Here is an 18,914-nt window from a genome sequence, read left to right as displayed (position 1 = left end):
GTTCATTCCCTCAGACCACTGTTAAGTTTGTGAAGCCCATTTTAGAAACAAAAGGATAAACACACCAGGATTGAAAGGGCTGAGCCCTGAAATGTATGAACCCACGAGGATGTCACAATTCATTCTGCCGGAGGAAGTCAGAGGAGTTTTACAGACTGATGTTACCTACTTGGATCTTGAACGATGGGAAGGAGTGGACTGAAAGAAGAAATTAGAAAAGGGTGACAGAGAAAATATGAAGGAATTGGCTCTGGGAGAGTCTTGCAGCACTTTTGTGCAGTTAAAGAACAGTGAGGATGAGGATGCTGATGGCTGACGAAGCTGGAAGGTGCAGGCTGAACCCAAATGTGAGAAACCCTACAGGTGATGTTAATCCAGTTATACTCACTGATAGGCAAGCAGAGGCACTCAAAGTTTCTAAGCAGGGAAGTCACCTGCTCAGATCAGTATTTCATCAAGGACAGAAGACATACATTACTGACATACATGGTCCAGGCATAGATCTATGTATCTCAGGTGAAATCTATAGTAGTAGGAATAGGGAGAAGGAGTCAGATCCAAAACCCACATGAACTGATACAGAGTCCAGGTTCTCTAACACCTATACTCACCCAATGAAGCCACCACAAGGCAGCCAGACCCGACCTGCCGTAAATTCACTCTGTCAAGGGACCGGTGCGTCTCTTCTCGTGAACTTTCAATGTAAATTTTGATGTACTTTTGATGCACTTTTGATGTAACACAATCAATTCATTGGGCCACACACGGACCCTTACAGGAACTTGTTTGTAACAAGATTGCTATCAGGAACTAGCAGCAGGCAAGCAGGCAATCTACTCGGTGCTCAGTACAAGGAGCACACAGCTTCTTGGTCTGAGTGGTAAGGAATCAGTCTAAACTGGTACCTTTTCCTTCTGCTGGCAGTTGTGGACTGTATGCTAATAATTGTGATCACAAAGAAAGGCAGTGCCTTTTGTCCCATTTTTACATGCTCTGGAGGATTTTCAGTGAAGGTTTTAAAAATCTACTTTTATCAATTTAAATTAAAAATAAAATTTAACAGAGCCCATTAGACAGTGGAGCTCTCAACTCCACTGAAACAAATTTTTTTTTTTTAAGTACTCTGTAGATCAAGTGATGAACCACAGCCAGCAAGTATCTGGGATCCAGAAAAACGCACGGATCATGGGTTTGGAAAAAGCGGTGATTTGAAAACCAGACAAGTAGAACCTCAAGGCATATGTAGATACTAATGAAGGCAAGAAACAGTCAAAACCAAAGCAGACCAGAACAGGAAGACACATGCACCCAGATCCATGGAGAGCAGTCCACATGGAGGAGAAAATCAGGATGAGGAAGACACAGGTACCAGCAAATTATACTCAGGACAAGGGTCAATGGACCTGCAAGCAGCTAAGAACTACCAGAGCAAAAATAACTGAAAAGGGGGAGGAAATGCAAGGAAATGGAAACCTTCACTCAGAGGGAGAAGTTATATCAGTGGTGGAGGCAGGTGTTCTAAGGGGTCTCAGGAAGTGAGATCTCATGATGGGGGGCTTGACCTCAGCCTGGCAGGCTCCCATTTTCTAGTCCTAGCTGTGTGGTCCCAGCTTCCCCAAATATCCCCATGCTCTTTATTCCAGCACTGTCAACCATCACACAAAGCACCACACCACAATATGGCAGATGACTGAAAATGCAGGACTGTTTCAAAGTAATGCATGATATAGTCACATTCCAAAGACTGAGAGGAAGAAAGGCTCCTGACAGCCTCGAAAGGTTCATCCATCCGAGAAGGTGGCACTGGGGAGATGGGAAATGCTCCTATGGGAAGAGCCTTGAACAAAGGCATGAACTAGAGCCCATATTTCTGTTAATATATGACAAATTAATAGGGAAACGATGGATTAGTCACTACATAGTATTAATAGGGAAACGATGGATTAGTCACTACATAGTATTCAAACAAGTGAAAGAAATGTAACTTGGGTCTTTGCCTCACACTATACACCAAAAGAACTATATAGATGAAATATATTTTCATGTGAAAGTTGTAACTACAGAAATACTAGAAGAAAACATGGAAGAAAAGGCTTTCCTCATGAGGGACACAAAACCCAGAAGACAGAAAAGATTAATAAACTTGACTCAAAAAATTTAAATTGTTCTGCAGGGTAAAAACACTAAATGTTGTAAAAAGATGAATGACTAAGGAAAAGAACCTGTATACCTCAATAAGTAAAAGAACTCAAGGATCATAAGCTAAAAATTCCCAGCCAAGGAAAGAGGCCTGGACGTATGACATCATGCTCAATCACATTCCTATAAAGAAATGAACATTTAAATTTTAATGACATACATCTCTTCACTACCAGGGGAGCAATGGCTGAAAAGCTGAATGACACATCTTTGGCAGAGGTGTGAGAAAACAAGCTCTGTCACACGTGGTGGTTGAGAACCCAAACTGGTACTTGTGAGAACAAATTTGGCAAAAATGAATCAAAATCTAAAATGTACAAAACCTTGACTTACTAAATCTATTTCTAGGCATTCTAGAGATAATCACACATGTGCAAAATGACACATAGACAAGAATTACGCTGCAGTAGCATCTGTAACAAAGAGTAGAGCCCATTACGGTGAGACTGGGTATATGAAATAGCACCCAGAGAACAAAGAATTACAAAGAAAGCAACAGCAACAAGTACTGCTATGGAAAGACAACCAAGACATGTTTTTAACTGGAAAAGCAGGATGCAGAACTGTTTGTGTGGCATGTTCTTATTTGTATAAAGATACACTAAACACATATATAGCGATATAAAACTAAAATATCCATGGAAATACACATAGAAAATTGCTGGAAAGTTGCTTCTGAGGAGGATAACAGGGTAGAAGGAGGTTCACTTACACTGTACAACCTTTCACACACCTTTAAATGTTATACTGTTTATATGTATATGCAAAGCCCATATAAACAGTAACATGACAGAATTTTAGGTTGCATTCTTTACTCATCGCTTATTATTCCCAAAGAAATTATCACTACCAATATCTGGGCTTTCAGTCTTCCAGGAAGTCGGGAAAACTGGTTTTTCAAGGCAGACAGTTTGCAAACTCTTCTAAGGACTCTTGGCATTAGCCTGTAAATCAGGCAGGTGGCTGTCATTCACAGTAAACAATGGCACTACTGCAAAGGGGAAAGAGAGCAGAATCAGCGCTTAAGGCACAAATGGACAAGTCTACAGGGAAGTCCTCCCTGCCCTTCTAAAATTATTAACAAAGTGCCCCCACCAAGCTCAGCATCTTCACCTGATCATGACCCCCACTCCCCACTCCTCACAATGCAAGGGGGTTCATTCCCAGAGCACTTTCTAGCTCCAGTACAAAGACTGATCACCTCAAAGCACCGTCAGGCCTGGGGCACTGGACTTCTGGTTCTCTTACAAACCTCCTTGGTAACTGCTGTCACAACACCAAACGAGCCTCCAGCTGCCACTCTGAAAAGGTCCACCAGATGGGGATGTCGCCGCAGGTATGGACAGAGGATGGCCTTGGCCCTTCCCAACGGCCCAGAGCCGCAAGGTTACTGTGCTGTGATTATTGTTTATTATGTGTTTCATTTGAATACTTGAACATGAATGGTTCAAATAGCCTTGTAATTTTGTTTTCTCTTATAAAGAAAATATTTAGAACGCTTCCACTCAAAAAGCACATTTTCAAAATTAAAGCATTTTAAGTTTGCTTTCATTAAACAGTTGCATCTTGTATCCCTGAGGGCCTTTGCAAATAGTTCTGTTTTCTTATTTTGTTTTGTTTTGGCACAATTCAAATAGCAAATTCATGAAAATTAGTGCTACACTCTGTGTCTAAAAAAGCCCTATAAACGAAGCTGTAATAGGAGATGCGGAGATGGATTTGTTTTAATACCCTTGCTTTGACTTAATTTGTATATTGTTTCTTCAATTCTTGCTTTCTAGGTCAATTTATCATTCCAAGTTTTATTAACATGCAACACACTCATATGTTTGGGAAAAATATGGAAGACTCCAAGCTCACAATGATGGCCAGTTGTAGTTCCGAAGCGGGCTGACCTGCCTGAAGGGGTGTTTTAGTTGGCCTGATTTTTCCTAGGACTTAGAGCAATCCTCTGAGTCTTGTTTCCAAATCGAGGGAATGGATTTCTAGAACTCCCCAGTACTGCATGGGGTCCTGTCATGCTGTTTATTAGTCACGGGTGTTCTGACGGAACATGTGCCTTCTCATTGCAAAAATGGAATTGTTCCTAAGAGTTCAATGTTTTTCCTAAACATTTTCCTTTGGGGGTTTCAATCATTATGGGTATATAAAACATCTCAACAATAAATCTTACAAACTCTACTGAAGTATATTCCTTAGTGAAAACAATCGTGGCTCTTAATCAGGCAGAAAATACTTGTAAAAGTAAAAATAGATGATGGGTGACATCCAAAGAATTCAGCTGTTGAACAGGAAAAGGAAAAAAATTAAACCGTATAAAATCTATATTACCATAAATACAACTGACAGAGTATGTTTGGGTGGTGAAGTACAAATATGATGTGGAGTTGGGGCCCCTCTTATTTTTCTTTTTTTACAGTCACAAAACACAAGCTAGCAAGGTGAGCCTGAGAAGGGGTGCTAGAGCCAGGCCTGGTGGCCTCCTGGTCTTAATGAAATTGCATCTGATGTTTAAAATAATTCCTCACATGGTTTTTTTCAAAGCAGCAGATGGTGATAGTTGAAAAACAATGTGCAAATGGAAAGGAAGTGAGAAACCCTTTGAAGCCTTTACTTGCTTGTGGATACAGTGCATGGTGAAGGTAATGAATTTCCCATAGCAGAACTGCACAGGAAAAGAGGACAGGCAGTAGAAGCAAAAGGGTCCTACAATTGTCACTGTGGCCCAGTGACGGGGTCTCAGCATGCAGGCTCTCTCTGAGGGATTTCAACCCAGTGCCTTCTTCAAGCCAAGGACCATTGAGTCCTCACTGCCCCATCTAGCTGGGTGTCAGACGGACTCATCGCGCCCTGCATGGCCAAAGATAAACATCTCCATCCTCGATTTGCTTTTCCCCAGTATCTTCTGTCTCAGTTCTTTGTTTCTAACATCCATCAGCTCCTGTGAGTCTGAACCCTTACTCTGATCCCATCCTCTCAGCAGCAGCCAAGTCTGCCTGAACCTGGTCTCCTCTCAAGCCCCGAGGCCTCTGCTCTCCTTGGGCATGGTCACTTCTCTCAGGCTCAGAGGCAGCTCCTGGAAGCCCCCCTCCCTGCAGCCTCACCTTACTGACCCTGCACTGATGAGAAATTAGAGCGCATCATCAGCTACTTCAAAACCCTAATAGTCCAGGGCGTTGGGGTAAAAGACCATCCTCCCCCAGGCACTTGAGGCTCTCTGGGGTCCGGCCCCTCCAGCCCTTCCCCCAACCACCCCCAGGAGACACCTAGCCATACCCAGCAGGGAAAGAGACATAGACAGGAGTCCTTCCTGGACCTGTGTTCCTGGACCTTCCAGCTTAAAGTGTACCTGGGTTTCCAGGGATCAGGAAGTAGGGTGAGGCTGGGGCTACCCCGTTAGGAGCTGGCAACAAATTGTCCCAAACTCCAGGTCTTGGGAAAACTGTGGACTTTCTGCCCTTATAACCTCTCAGTTTCAGGGACCTCCAAACTCTTCTCCAACCAACGAATGGATAATTCTCCAGAATCCTTCAACTGGCATTTATCTTGTCTTGGCCACAGCCCAGGCCTAGGTACAACGGGGGACACAGCAATGAAGAGAGCCTGGGTCCCCGCTCCCAAGGAGCTGGTAGCCTAGCAGGTGCGAGGTGTGTGATGTCACATCAGTCAGACTCTAACATTCCTCCCTTTGGCCCCAAATCTCACATCTCATAGGACAAGGGTTCTCCTTATTGGTGACCTCTCTGGGAGCATGGGTAACCTCAGCTGATCCCCAGAAGAGGCACCTTTAGGATAAAGGACAGAAAGTGTCTTCAGGGTAATCAACCTGTTGCCTTATTACCAAGATCCAACTGAGCCCACACATACTCAGCCCAGAACCACACCACACTGTGGAACCTGGGAGTCTGACACCGTGGGGTCTATGTACCATCTTAGATATTAAAGGTGATGCGTGGCCAGGCAAACCCCACTGGACAGCCCTTCTTCCTGGGCTTTATATCCCAACCAAACCTCCAACCAGCAGCAAACATGCTTCAGAATACACAGGAGACAATTCCAACATAGAATACTGATCGAATTTGTTTTAAATTCAGGATTTGAGGCAAATGACCTCTATGAATTGCTCAGGTATCAATTTATGATCAATCAGGAGCTGTTGGAATTTCTATCTCATCATCACACATTGTCACTTCTCACAGGACCCACGCAGTGGGGTTCACACAGGGTCTTCACGGGGAATTTTTCATCTGCTCATCAAAACCACCGTCTAAGCTAAGAGTTGGCATAACTGGCATTTATCCTCAGGGATTAAATAACTTCCCAATGAGTGAGTTGGAAGCCCAGTCAGGCTTCTCTAAGTCAGCACTCTGGCCATATAGGGTAACTGTTTTTAATTGTTCTAAAATTACAGGTCTTACTTTTCCCTTGTAAACACACTCTTGTGCAATCATTCTCTTCTAGGAGTAATAATTGGTTCATTTCTGGTGGTCTAATTAATACTCTTGCCAAGTTAAATTCCTTCCATAGACCTAAACAACTCATTTCTCTTCTGGTAGGGCCCAGATTCATTACACAACACCTTAATGGGCCCTCTATCTCCTGATGTACAAAGAATGAATCATTCAAAGGTGAAAACTGACCTGTAGAAGACAAATTGCAGAGTTTGTCTAAAATAGTTTTTTAAGAAGGGAAATCAAAACTCACACACATTTAAACGTTTTAGAGCAAACTGGTATATGATCTACAGAAAGTATGAAGGGAGCTGAGACAGTAGTTAACAATAAAATATCACCTCTAATAAAAGACTTACTTGGTACACAGTGTGAAAGAGACAGAAAATATTCTTACCCTGAGGCTATATTCCATAAAGAGAAATATTTCAGATTATACTTTTTACTTATACTTTTTTCCTTTAGGCACTCTTAATCAAACTAGTTTCTTTCACTTGAAGACAGTGAAGCCATGGGTATGCTTCTTGTAAAACCCAACTTTCCACGGAGTTCCTGCTGCAGTTCAGCAGGGTTGAGAACACGACATAGTGTCTGTGAAGATGTGGTTTTGATACCTGGCCTCACTCAGTGGGTTTAGGATTCAGTGTGGCTGTGGCATGGGCTGCAGCTGCAGCTCCGATTTGAACCCTAGCCCGGGAACTTGCACATGCCACAGGTGCACCCATAGAAAGAAAAAACAGTGAATAAAAAATCCAAAGAAAACCCACCTTTCTAGCCTGGTCTCCTGTGGGGGTGAAACGGATGACGTGGGGGTGCTGGGCATGTTGGCTCCAGACGCAGGCCTTGGGGAGTGGTTAGAGTTGCTGCTAAAGTTGCTGTATCTGAAGTGTGCAGGGGTTTAAGGTGGGAGGAAGGAAGGGGAAAAGAAATGAGTTCAAGTCAATAAATGAGTAACACGTAGCAAATACCTTAATTTTTGCGAGAAAAACAGGTCTGAAAACGCTAGCCCTATCCATGACTACTCTAACTTAAAAAAGAAAATGACTAACTTCTTTGTTTTGGTTATTTCTCATTAGACAAATTTCCCAAAGTCCAAAATTATTAGGTAGCAGGATTTATGATAAAGGGTTTAAGTAATTAAACCCTCATACTTCTTTCCTTTTTAAGTGTTCATTAGAACTAGCGGCTAACATAAATTAAGAATCCAAATTATTTTCTACTCAGTCAGGAAGATTTTCTTGCCTCTCGTGGTGGCACAATGTGTGTTGATTCCATCAACAGTCTGTAAAAATACCAGATCATTGGATAAAGAAACATCTTATTAAAAATTCTCCTTTAGGTGTTTCTGAATCAATTTCACCCATGAAACATCATCTCATCGAGCATCCAGCAATTAAGGATAGACTGTCCCCAAACTTTCTAGAATGGCCTGCTACTTAGAAGTGCATGTACCCAATGTTTTCATCCAATATTAACCCAGAAGCAAAATTATAGCCACTAGGTTTAAATGGGTCTTTATCATTTCTTAGTCATCTCTGACAAGTTTTAGGATTTATAAAATTCTAGAGTTTTGTTTGTTTTTCAGAATAGCTGTTCTTTAGCTATCTGTCTATATTTTGGTATCATTATCAGTGCTTTGCTTCACAAGCTACTCAGGTATAAGGAAAGGCTGACTCCTTCTAAACTGGTGAGGACACTGTATTGGGGTATGTGGGACCCCAAGGGTCACTATGATATGTGTGCAAAGACCTTCCTGCACACAGTGAATCCAATCCAAACCCCCACCAAGAGGAATTGGTACTAACCATTCTAGGAAGTATTCTGAACTCAAAATGTGCATACCTTTTGACCGAATAAGTCTACTTTGGGGAAGTTAACATAACCTTTTGATTATTTATAGACTAAAAGTAGTAGGCAGGAAGATACTCACCGGAACCTTGTTAAGATCATGGCCAAAAAAACTGGAAACTACCCAATAAGGTAACAATGTGGGAATGGCTAAGAAAGTATGAAGCATTATTCATTGGTGGAATATTATGCAACCATTAAAAGTAACTGCCAATTTGTAAGTGGTGACATGGCATCATGTCATCATGATGTTATGATGTATATGTGTACATACACATACACACGCATATGCACACTGCATGTAACATCAGGATAGAATATTATCCAACACATTTGATTACAGCTGTAAAGACTATTCTTAAAGGTTAAGAACATGTAGAAAAAAGTGTAAAAAACAGGCCATCAATTTTAATACCATATGATATCACTTATATCTGGAATTTAATATACAGCACAAATGAACCTTTCCACAGAAAAGAAAATCATGGACTTGGAGAATAGACTTGTGGTTGCCAAGGGGGAGGGGGAGGGAGTGGGATAGATTGGGAGCTTGGGGTTAACAGATGAAGACTATCGCCTTTGGAATGGATTAGCAATGAGATCTTTCTGTGTAGCACTGGGAACTATGTCTAGTCACTTATGATGGAACATGTAATGTGAGAAAAAAGAATGTATACATGTATGTGTAACTAGGTCACCATGCTGTACAGTAGAAAATTGACAGAACACTATAAACTACCTATAATGGAAAAAAAAATCATTATATAAAAAGTGGAATATGGAGGTGAAATTTCTTAATAACTTGTGTTATTATAAGGGAAATAAAATACGTACATCACCCCAAATCCCCTGTGTTCCTAAGCCCGGTGTGTCGGCTATTGCTCTTCTTATTTATTTGGTATCAGGTTAGCCTGTGCTCAGTACCAGGCACCCTGGCCGGCAGATGGAAACCCACAAGTTACCCCATTGTCCTCCCCTGTTAACACATCACCTTCATGGGACTTGGTTTCTTGGCATTCATTTTTTCATCTCTTGGAAATACCGACACACTACCTGTCCAACAGGCTAACTGTTTCTGCAAGTGAGTGTTGGCTTGATTTTTCAAGAAGCCCCCCCAGTTACACAAATATTGAATCACTATGCTGTACACCTGAAACCAATAGAATGTTAGGTCCATTACACCTCAACAAAATTTAAATTAAAATTAGAAAGGGCCCCCAAACCTCAGGCCACAGTGAAGACAGAAACGCCAAGGGTGAGAACATTCAAAAGAAAAGCAGCAGCAGAGAAGGAAGAAAATGCTCAACAGCAAATAGAGGGAGAGCAGCAGGCAGTGGGCCATGCTCGGGAGGGGAGGAGGATGCCCAGGACCTTGGGGTCCTCAGAGACACAGGCCCTGTGCTCTGGCTTCAGTCCTGTGTTACCCAGCTGCCCAGACACTGAGCTTGCTATTCTACACAAGCATCTAAAACAATCCTGTTCTCAACCAAAAGCAAGCATCCTGGAGAATGTTTTAACAGGACTACTTCACTAAAAGTAAGTTTCAGTGACATTATGGAAATAAAACAAGCCTAGTGTCATTTTTTTTTTTGGTGTTTTTTTTTTTCTCCTTTGGTTTTTCTACTGGTTGAGCAATTAATTCAACTGCCTCATGGTCTGTCCAATTTTTCTTCTTCATTTCAGCTCGATAATTGGATCATATGATTCACGCAATTCACCACATAGCATTTTTTTTTTCTGTTTTTAAAAAATTCTCTTTAATAACTGACTGGTTTCTATGACAACCCATTCAGTCAGAATCAACCACTGAGCAGGTAAATTCGTGCCTATAGACCTTTGAAAACCACAGTGAATGAACATCAGAAAATTAATAGATGCAAACAATATTTATACAAATTCAAATTCCTATCAATGATTTAAAAATGATAAACTTTACTCAGTTAAATCTAAGCCAATTCTTAGTCCCAAGCATGTGGCTGCTTTCCTCAGTTTATGTGTATATTCATGTAGGCCATTGCCATGTTTCTATTTGCTCCCCTTCCCCAGGACTATAGGTGGTGGTGAGCCCTAGGGACCAAGTGGGAGGGACGTGGTCTCAGGAAAACAGTTTCAGAGGCTATGAGACCATCGCCATCCTGGACTGACACCACCCTGTTGGGGAAGATGAGCTTGCCAAGGTATTTTTCTTCCAGTCAATTGTGCAGCTCCAAATTTGTACATAGATAATGTTCTTGGGGACGTAAGAGCCACGTTGGATGTGTTTCATGAAAATTGTGTGAAAGACCACCACCTTTAAGGGCCATACCTGCAGCATATGGAAGTTACCAGATTGGGGTCAAATCAGAGCTGCAACTGCCAGGCTGCACCACAGCCACAGCAACCCTTGATCCGAGCCGAATCTGTGACCTACACCTCAGTTCAAGGCAATGCCGAATCCTTAACCCACTGAGCAAGGCCAGGGATTGAACCTGCATCCTCATGGAGGATAGTCAGATAGTCAGTTTGTTACCAGTGAGCCACGACACTCCTGCTCTTTTTCTTAACATGGATTGGCCCGTGGACACACCTAGGGCCTCCCGGTTCTCCTTCCCTGCTTCCCCTTCCACAGTGCCTTCCACTTTTAGAAAGAAAGAATAGATGCAGACTATTGCCTTTGGAATGGATTAGCAATGAGATCCTGCTGTGTAGCAGTGGGAACTATGTCTAGTCACTTAGGATGGAGCATGATAATGTGAGAAAAAAGAATATATACATGTATGTGTAACTGGGTCACCATGCTGTACAGTAGAAAAAAATTGTATTGGGGAAATCACAATTTAAAAAAATTAAAAGTTGTATTCATAAAAAAAAAAATTGACATGAATTCCCCCCCCCACCAAAAAAAAAAAAAGGGAACACAGGCTGAATCAATGTGGACACTGCATTGAGCTGTAAAACCTCCAGGGTGCCAGGCTAGGGACTGTGGGAAAGCAGCACTCCTGAGGGGATTCCTCGAGAAAAACAGGAAGGAGAAGGCGGTGCTTATCTGTCCAGGGGGAAACTCAGGGCAGGCCTCATGGCTCATGTCTCCATTTACCCACCTACCTTCGAATTGGCCCCAGAAGGGAGGCAGTTGTCTCAGGGATGTGTATGAGCTTATTTGAATTAAAACATAAAATCAGACTTATTCTGATAGAAATCAAGTCTCATTTGACTGAAGATTGATGGGCTCTGCCAGTTAGGCTTTTGGGGTGACTGTCCATCTTTTAAGCAGTTAAATCTGAAGCCCCAAATTTTTGACAAAAGTAAATTTGAAGCATGTATATAGATTACATCCTATACAATGATTTAAACTTAGATTAAAAATACTTTAGACAGATTGCTTATAACCATGAGGAGAGTTTCAAAAATCATTTAGGTTGTATGTAAGCAAAAAAAGGTTGATGAGCACCAATTCCAGATTAATTCTTCTGTTTATTAGATGGAAGAGCTGATGCCCATGGTGACTGGCTAGTTTTGTGGCATGAAAGAGTCACCTTCAGGTCTAGGTGCTACCAGCTTTCATTCAAAACAGGTGCAACTTCATGTCAGGCATCCAAGCTGAGGGTCCACCAAACAAAGACTCTGGCAAAAGCGTCTTTAACAGACATGGACTTGCCTGAGGAACCCCCTGGCTAGGGGTGGCCAGAGTCAGGGCCTAGTAGCAGGAATTACTGTATATATGAAACCATCAAGGAAAGAAAGCAACCGAGTACCTATAGGAGAGACTACAGTACATGTTCATATTAGGACCAGACTCTGGAGCAGCCTGCCCAGGAGGAAGAAGCCATTTCACTTACCCAACTTACCCATGCCTGTTTCCTCTGTGTATATAAGGGCTAGGAATAGAACATACCTCTTCAGGGTTCAGTGACCCTTTAAAGTACAGGGCCTGGCTCTTAATAAATGCTTAATAAATGGGAGCAATCATTATTATTACTCTGTTTTTTATATAATGATTTTTTTTCCCATTATAGCTGGTTTCCAGTGTTCTGTCAGTTTTCTACTGTACAGCATGGTGACCCAGTTACACATACAGGTATATTCTTTTTTCTTACATTATCATGCTCTGTCCTAAGTGACTAGACATAGTTCCCAGCGCTACACAGAAGGATCTCATTGCTAATCCATTCCAAAGGCAATAGTCTGCATCTATTAACCCCAAGCTCCCAATCCATGCCACTCCCTCCCCCTTGGCAACCACAAGTCTATTCTCCAAGTCCATGATTTTCTTTTCTGTGGAAAGGGAAGACAAATGCCATATGATATCACTTATATCTGGAATCTAATATACGGCATTATTATTACTCTTAATATGGGAGTGGTCATCAGTATTATTAAGTACTGACTTTGGATAATGCATTATTTGAAATATTTAAACCCTCTTTTTTTTTTTTTTTTTTTTTTTTTTTGTCTTTTTAGAGCCACACCTGTGGCAAATGGAGATTCCCAGGCTAGGGGTCCAATTGGAGCTATACCTGCTGGCCTACACCACAGCCACAGCAATGCAGGATCTGAGCTGCATCTGCGACCTACACCACAGGTCACAGCAATGTCATATCCTTAACCCACTGAGTGAGGCCAGGGATCAAACCTGCATCCTCATCGTTACTAGACAGATTCGTTCCACTGAGCCACAGTGGGAACTCCCCTCAAACCCTCATTCTGCAGAGTTCCTGATCCAGGCATCAGTAAAGGGTAGGCATGCAGGCAAGTTGACAGGCGCCTGCTCTGAATTCCTGAGCAGTTTTGATTTGTACACCCACCCTCCCTCTGTCTCATCTCCAATCCGCATAAGAATTGTCAAGGAGTCTATACTTAAATAATGTGATTCTATTAACACCCTGAAGGGATTCCAGCTGTAATTGCTTGCCATCTCACAGGATGCTGTGAGCAATGTCTGAAAGAAAAATATGTGGTTTAGAGTAAAAACAGAAAGCTATAGAAAAGGAAAAGGAAAAAAAGACACCCACCTATTCGAAGAGAAAGATCGGAAGTTGTAAGGTTCAGAGGCAGAGTACGAGCTCAGATGGAGAGAATCAGAGGAGCTGTTAAAGGAAGGAAAACTCCATGAAAATCCTTCATGGAATGTGAAAAAAAGAATGTATATATATATGTATAACTGGATCACTTTGCCTTAGAGCAGAAACTGACAGAACATTGTAAATCAACTATAATAAAAAATTTATTTTTATTTATTTTTAATTTATTTTATTTTTTTATTTTCCCACTGTACAGCAAGGGGATCAAGTTATCCTTACATGTATACATTACAATTACATTTTTTTTTCTCCACCCTTTGTTCTGTTGCAACATGAGTATCTAGACAAAGTTCTCAATGCTACTCAGCAGGATCTCCTTGTAAATCTATTCTAAGTTATAAATGCTGTATGGAAAGATGGTGAAGCACCTGGCTGCATTCTGCAGGTTAAAAGAGACCCTGTGCCAGAGAGATGAGTGGGGCATGTGTCGATCTTGATGGACCATGTGTATTTTTATAAACATTATGTTTAAAAACCCATTTTTTAGCCATCGTATTATTCCACAAGAGCTCCTTAATTCAGGCAGAGGGTGTTGTCTTCTGCACGTTGCCTGAAGACTAGTAATCAGTTAGTGGTCAGGGAGTGTACACCACAACTGTTCTCCACTCTGACTGGAATCTACACAAACCCAGTGAGTGAAAAACCAGGCGATGCATTTAACACACTGTGTCAGCTTCCCAGGGTTAACCTTACCCAGGCTGCCATGTGGACCAGATCTACCTGCTCTCCTGCTGGGACTCGGCTTCCTTTTCCTTGGTGGACAAGGGCGAATCCTCAAAGTCATAGGAGAAGAGGTGGAAGGGGCTGTGGGGCACGTAGGGCAGCTTTTCTAGGGTTGGTGACGCTTTCGGGGGGCCAGGTGTGGAGGAGGGCCGAGGGACCGAGGCAGGGGTGGGAGGGGGCCGCAGAGCTGGCCCTGAGGACCCTCTGCACAAGGGGGTCCCAGCTGCAGAGCCACCTGGAAGCTGCTTTCCCTGCGAAGTGGTGCTGGAGGCAGCGGGGAGGGCTGGGCTCTCCAGAGCAGCATCCTTCTGCTCTGAGGCAGGGCTGGCCTCACGGCTGCTGCTGCTATTGCTGGGTCAGCAGGGAAGAAGGGGGTCGGTGGTGGGGGGAGAGGAAGGGGAAGAAAAGAGATGGGGAGAGAGAAAGCAAAGGTTAGGAAAGAGAAAAAGACATGTGAACTCTTACTCCTGTTAGGGCCACTGATTTCAAAGTCCAGCTGTGTTTCTTGACCTGTAGCATAAAGACCAGAAGTCCTGGCTTTACCCCAGATCCCAGTGCCCTGGTTTGCCAATCTGGAAGGTAAGACCAAAGTGGCCTCTGTGTGTGCAGGGGCCTCTGTGGGGAGATACAATGGAACCGCAAGGATTCCCACCACCCCCACAACCCCAAGTATCTCCCCACTGGTTGTATTGGCCCTGGAATTTACACGATTTTAACTTCATTTCTGGGTTTTGTTTGTTTGTTTGTTTTGTTTTTTTAGGACCATACCCGCAGCATATGGAAGTTCCAGGCTGGGGGTTGTAGCTCCCAGCCTATGCCACAGCCACAGCAATGCCAGATCTGAACCGCTGTGACCTACGCCACAGCTCACAGCAACGCTGCATCCTTAACCCACGGAGCAAATCCAGAGATTGAACCCACATCCTCATGGATACTAGTCAGGTTTGTTTCTACTGAGCCACAACGGGACCTCCTGAACTTTATTTCTTTGTCATGATCAAACAGGAGATCTGTCTTCCTCTTGCAAAGCCTGACCTTAAGGAAGAGGGATCCCACAAGCCCTGTATAGTTGGAGTTGCTGCTTTCAGATCCTTTCTTAAAAGCCAGCATGGATAAGGGAGAAGGAGAAGAGATGCCAACAAGGAACGCAAGGAGCCAGGAAGGAGGCTGGAAGGGTGAAGATCCATTTTTCCTGTTTCACACTTTCCCCAGGGTCTCCTCCACCATGAAGCCCTAGAGGTCTACACTCCTGCAGGCTGGTCTAATTTTTTTACATCTGCAGGGGACTGGATATTATGATATCCACCTTTGCAACTGGAGGATCTACATTAAATTCTGCATTTTTCAAAACCATTCCCTTTCCCAGAGAACATGACTCCCAGCCATGCTCATTTGGGAATGGGATGTGAGCTGTTTTGTTTCCTAACTCACATTCAGAGTTGTATGTGTATATAAGGGCAGGCACATGCTAGTTTCCCCGGCTCGCTGGAAGGATGGGATGGGACCACACTGCAGTGTGCAGGGCAGGCCTGGCACAGATGGCTCACACACACGGTGGGTACACATGGCGGGCACACACAAGGAAGCAGCCAGCAGGAAGGAGGAGCAGCAAAAGACACCAAACCCCTAGAAGTAAGTGGAATCTTTCCCACTACTTTTTTTTTTCTGTCTTTTTAGGGCTGCACCTGTGGCACATGGAGGTTCCCAGGCTAGGGGTTTAATTGGAACTGCAGCTGTCAGCCTACACCACAGCCACAGCAATGCAGGATCTGAGCTTCATCTGCGACCTACACCACAGCTCACAGCAATGGTGGATCCTTAACCCACTGATCAAGGTCAAGGATTGAGCCTGTGTCCTCAAGGATACTAATTGGGTTTGTCACTGCTGAGCTACAGCAGGAACTGCCCCACCACTTCTAAGTCTAGTAGGTTTACACCAAGAACAAATAATATCCAGATCTATGTTAATGAGCACCTTGGTTAAGATCAGGCCCTGGTATTTTACATGCACACTTTTATTTCCTAAAGCTAAAAAGCCTAACTGCAGCCTCTGGTCAAGATGCTCCCCAGCATTAGTCCTGGAGGTAAAGACACTGCAGGGGGTCATATAAACCACCATCTACTTGTGTAAATAACCATCCCATGGAAAGACAACAAGAGTCGGTAGGGATGCCTTTGAAGGCTGTCCTTTTCAGCCAGATTTTTCCATCTGGACTGGAGGGGCTGCTGACCTGAGTCCCTGAGGGTAAAGGTTTGTGTGCGTGGGACACATTCTGCACACTGAAGCACATGAGGAGTCACACTGATGTATTTATGGAGGGTCCACATAATTTTCTGTGGCTCATCTCTGACCTACAATGGGACTAGCAACTGACCTCCTCCCTTCCCAAAGCATCCCTAACTAGAGTCACTATCCCCAAGCATGGCACTTGGCAGGATGGGGAGTGAGTGCTGACCTCCCTCCACCCCCCGGCCTCATTCTGGAATGTGTGTCTCACTCTCTGTCACTGGGTCAGCCCTTTCCTCTCTCCACACCCTGCTGGTTTCTTCCTGGGTATTTGCAAAGGAGGGAAGCAAGCAGCTCAGAAGGGATTCCATGACCCCTGGGAAGGGTGGGCATCTCAGCGTGTCCAAGGAGCCAATTTGAGAACTTTTTATTATGGCCACACCTGTGGGATATGGAACGTCCAAGGCTAGGGGTCGAATCCGAATAGTAGCTTGTGGCAACACTGGATCCTTAACTCACTGAGAGAGGTCACAGATCCAGCCCACATCCTCACAGAGGTGTTGGGTGCCTAACCCATTGAGCCACAATGAGAACTCTCCAATTGGAGAACTTTTATGCTGACGGCCTGGAGAATGAAGCTGCAGCAGTAAGGAATCACAGTAACTTTGAGATGGGTAAGAGGAAGATTCTACCCTAATTTATCCAAGATCCTTTTGACTTTGCTTATTTGTGGGGAAAAAAAAAAAAAAACATCAAAAGCATCAATTTGCAGTGTGATCAATCAAGTGAAAGGACCCATTCGATCTTAGAATTTTTTTTTTGGCTGCACCTCCGGCTTGTGGAAGCTCCCTGGCCAGGGATGGAACCCAGGCCATAGCAGCAACCCAAGCCACTGCAGTGATGATGCCAGATCCTTAACCCCTGAGCCACAGGGAAACCCTAGAGGTATTTTTGAATGTCAGAAAGTGAAATTATCCATTATCAATTTTTATTTTTCATATAGACATTATCTGGGGTAAATACCTACAAAATTTACAAATTATCTGCAAAACACCCTGTGTCTATATGAAGACAGGAAGAACACACTTTGGAAAACTGAGTGGGGCACAGAAAACTCCCCTAAAGGGCTGTCGAGCTAGAGTAGTTATTCTGGGCATGACAATAAATGCTGGGAATTTTTCCTATGCTGTACGGAGTGAAATGTGTTCCTGTCCATCTGGGCTAAAGTCAAAATGCATCATCACGACAGCAGTCACCTATACATTTCAGATCATGTTGTACTGATAAAATTAGCAGGGAAAAGGGGACACACAGAATTTTTCTTCCTATGGGGCACAAAGGGTTAAGATTTTCTAAGCAGAGAGGAACATCCCGTTAGTTACTGCCAATCTGAGTGAGCCAAGGCACCAGTGAGGGAGGGGACAGGGGATGCATCTTCAATAAAGCACAGTTAGGGAGGCAGTGTCACAGTTCTCCAGGGAAAACGTGCTAAGTTATTTCTAACACACTAGTCACTCTGTGGGTCTATGCACAAGGTAAGGTTTACCAGTGGGAGCTAATGAGGAAGGGAGGGAGATGCTTAAGGGTGGCTGCAAACTCTCCATTAGGAAGGAGTTTCCAGGCTTTTGGTGGGAGCCTGGGAGGGTCCAGCCCTCGGTACCTGTCCTTGCCCTGACAGGGGGCATTGTCCTCTGCCTCTTCCTCGGAATTGGGCTCCGTGACTGGCTGTTCCTCTTCTTCCTCCTCCTCCTCCTCAACCCTGAGACAAGGCCAAGAAAAGAGAAATGCACACAGAGACAAGATGGGAATGCGAGATAAACATTACAGACAAACAGGAAGATGAAGCAAAAAAAAAAAAAAAAAAAAAAAACAGCTGCTGAAATGAAAAGAGCACACTGAATCTGTTAGGAGAGAGGAGACAGGTCGGAGATGGGGAAATTGAAGTGTGGGCTGGAGAGGCAATAACCTAGCACAAGCCAAACATCTTTGTCAAGCTGGCTGGATGCTACTGACTGCCCTGCACCTCCCCTGCTCCCCATCCCTGTATCACATATAATTCAAAGCAGCTTCCAGATCAGACCAGGCCTCCGAGGTGGTCTCCCTCCTGCACTGAGAATCATGCAGCAGGTGTGCCTGGCGATGCCCAGCACCGCATCCCTCTGGCATCAACCTCCATGGTGGACACAGGGTTTTGGCTGCCACTCCCTCCTTCTCAGTCAATGTGTTTGATCCCCAGCCCCTACTTCGAAGGCTGACAAATGGTGGAGTCAACCGTGCCACCCCTGGATTTCTCTTGGTGCCTTTGGGAATGAGAAGGTAGAAGGACATTCTGAGTCTAGTGGAGGGAGGCTGCCCGTGAGTGCCGCTGACTTAAAAAAGCCGAACTAGAGAGAGAGGGAAGGAGAG

The 18,914-nt window shown here is 43.8% G+C and overlaps 1 protein-coding gene across 30 annotated transcripts in view; it reads right to left on the bottom strand.

The window, feature by feature from the left end:
* The window catches only part of FHOD3 (formin homology 2 domain containing 3), a 548,282-nt gene that overhangs the window by 130,794 nt on the left and 398,574 nt on the right, over window positions 1-18,914 (bottom strand). For 10 of the 30 annotated variants that reach the window (XR_014807874.1, XR_014807875.1, XR_014807876.1 and 7 more), the window contains exon 11: window positions 7,418-7,531. The exons of 6 other annotated variants lie outside the window; for them this stretch is intronic. Coding sequence is in view for 21 of the 24 variants with exons in the window: in XM_021096280.2 (XP_020951939.2) it covers window positions 7,418-7,531 (114 nt within the window). In the remaining 3 variants the exon portion in view is untranslated. Of the gene's footprint in view, window positions 1-7,417; window positions 7,532-13,489; window positions 13,565-14,278; window positions 14,633-18,168; window positions 18,268-18,914 lie in introns of all 30 variants that reach the window. 14 more of the 30 variants (XM_021096273.2, XM_021096274.2, XM_084964485.1 and 11 more) reach the window with 4 other exon arrangements.

Source organism: Sus scrofa, chromosome 6 (assembly GCF_054392235.1).
Source record: "Sus scrofa isolate SSC_HxYL_T2T_F1_AM1 chromosome 6, Sscrofa_HxYL_maternal_Yorkshire_Landrace_v2.0, whole genome shotgun sequence".
In the NCBI taxonomy this organism is placed as follows: Eukaryota; Metazoa; Chordata; class Mammalia; order Artiodactyla; family Suidae; genus Sus; species Sus scrofa.
This window is presented reverse-complemented; position numbering and strand designations above follow the sequence as displayed.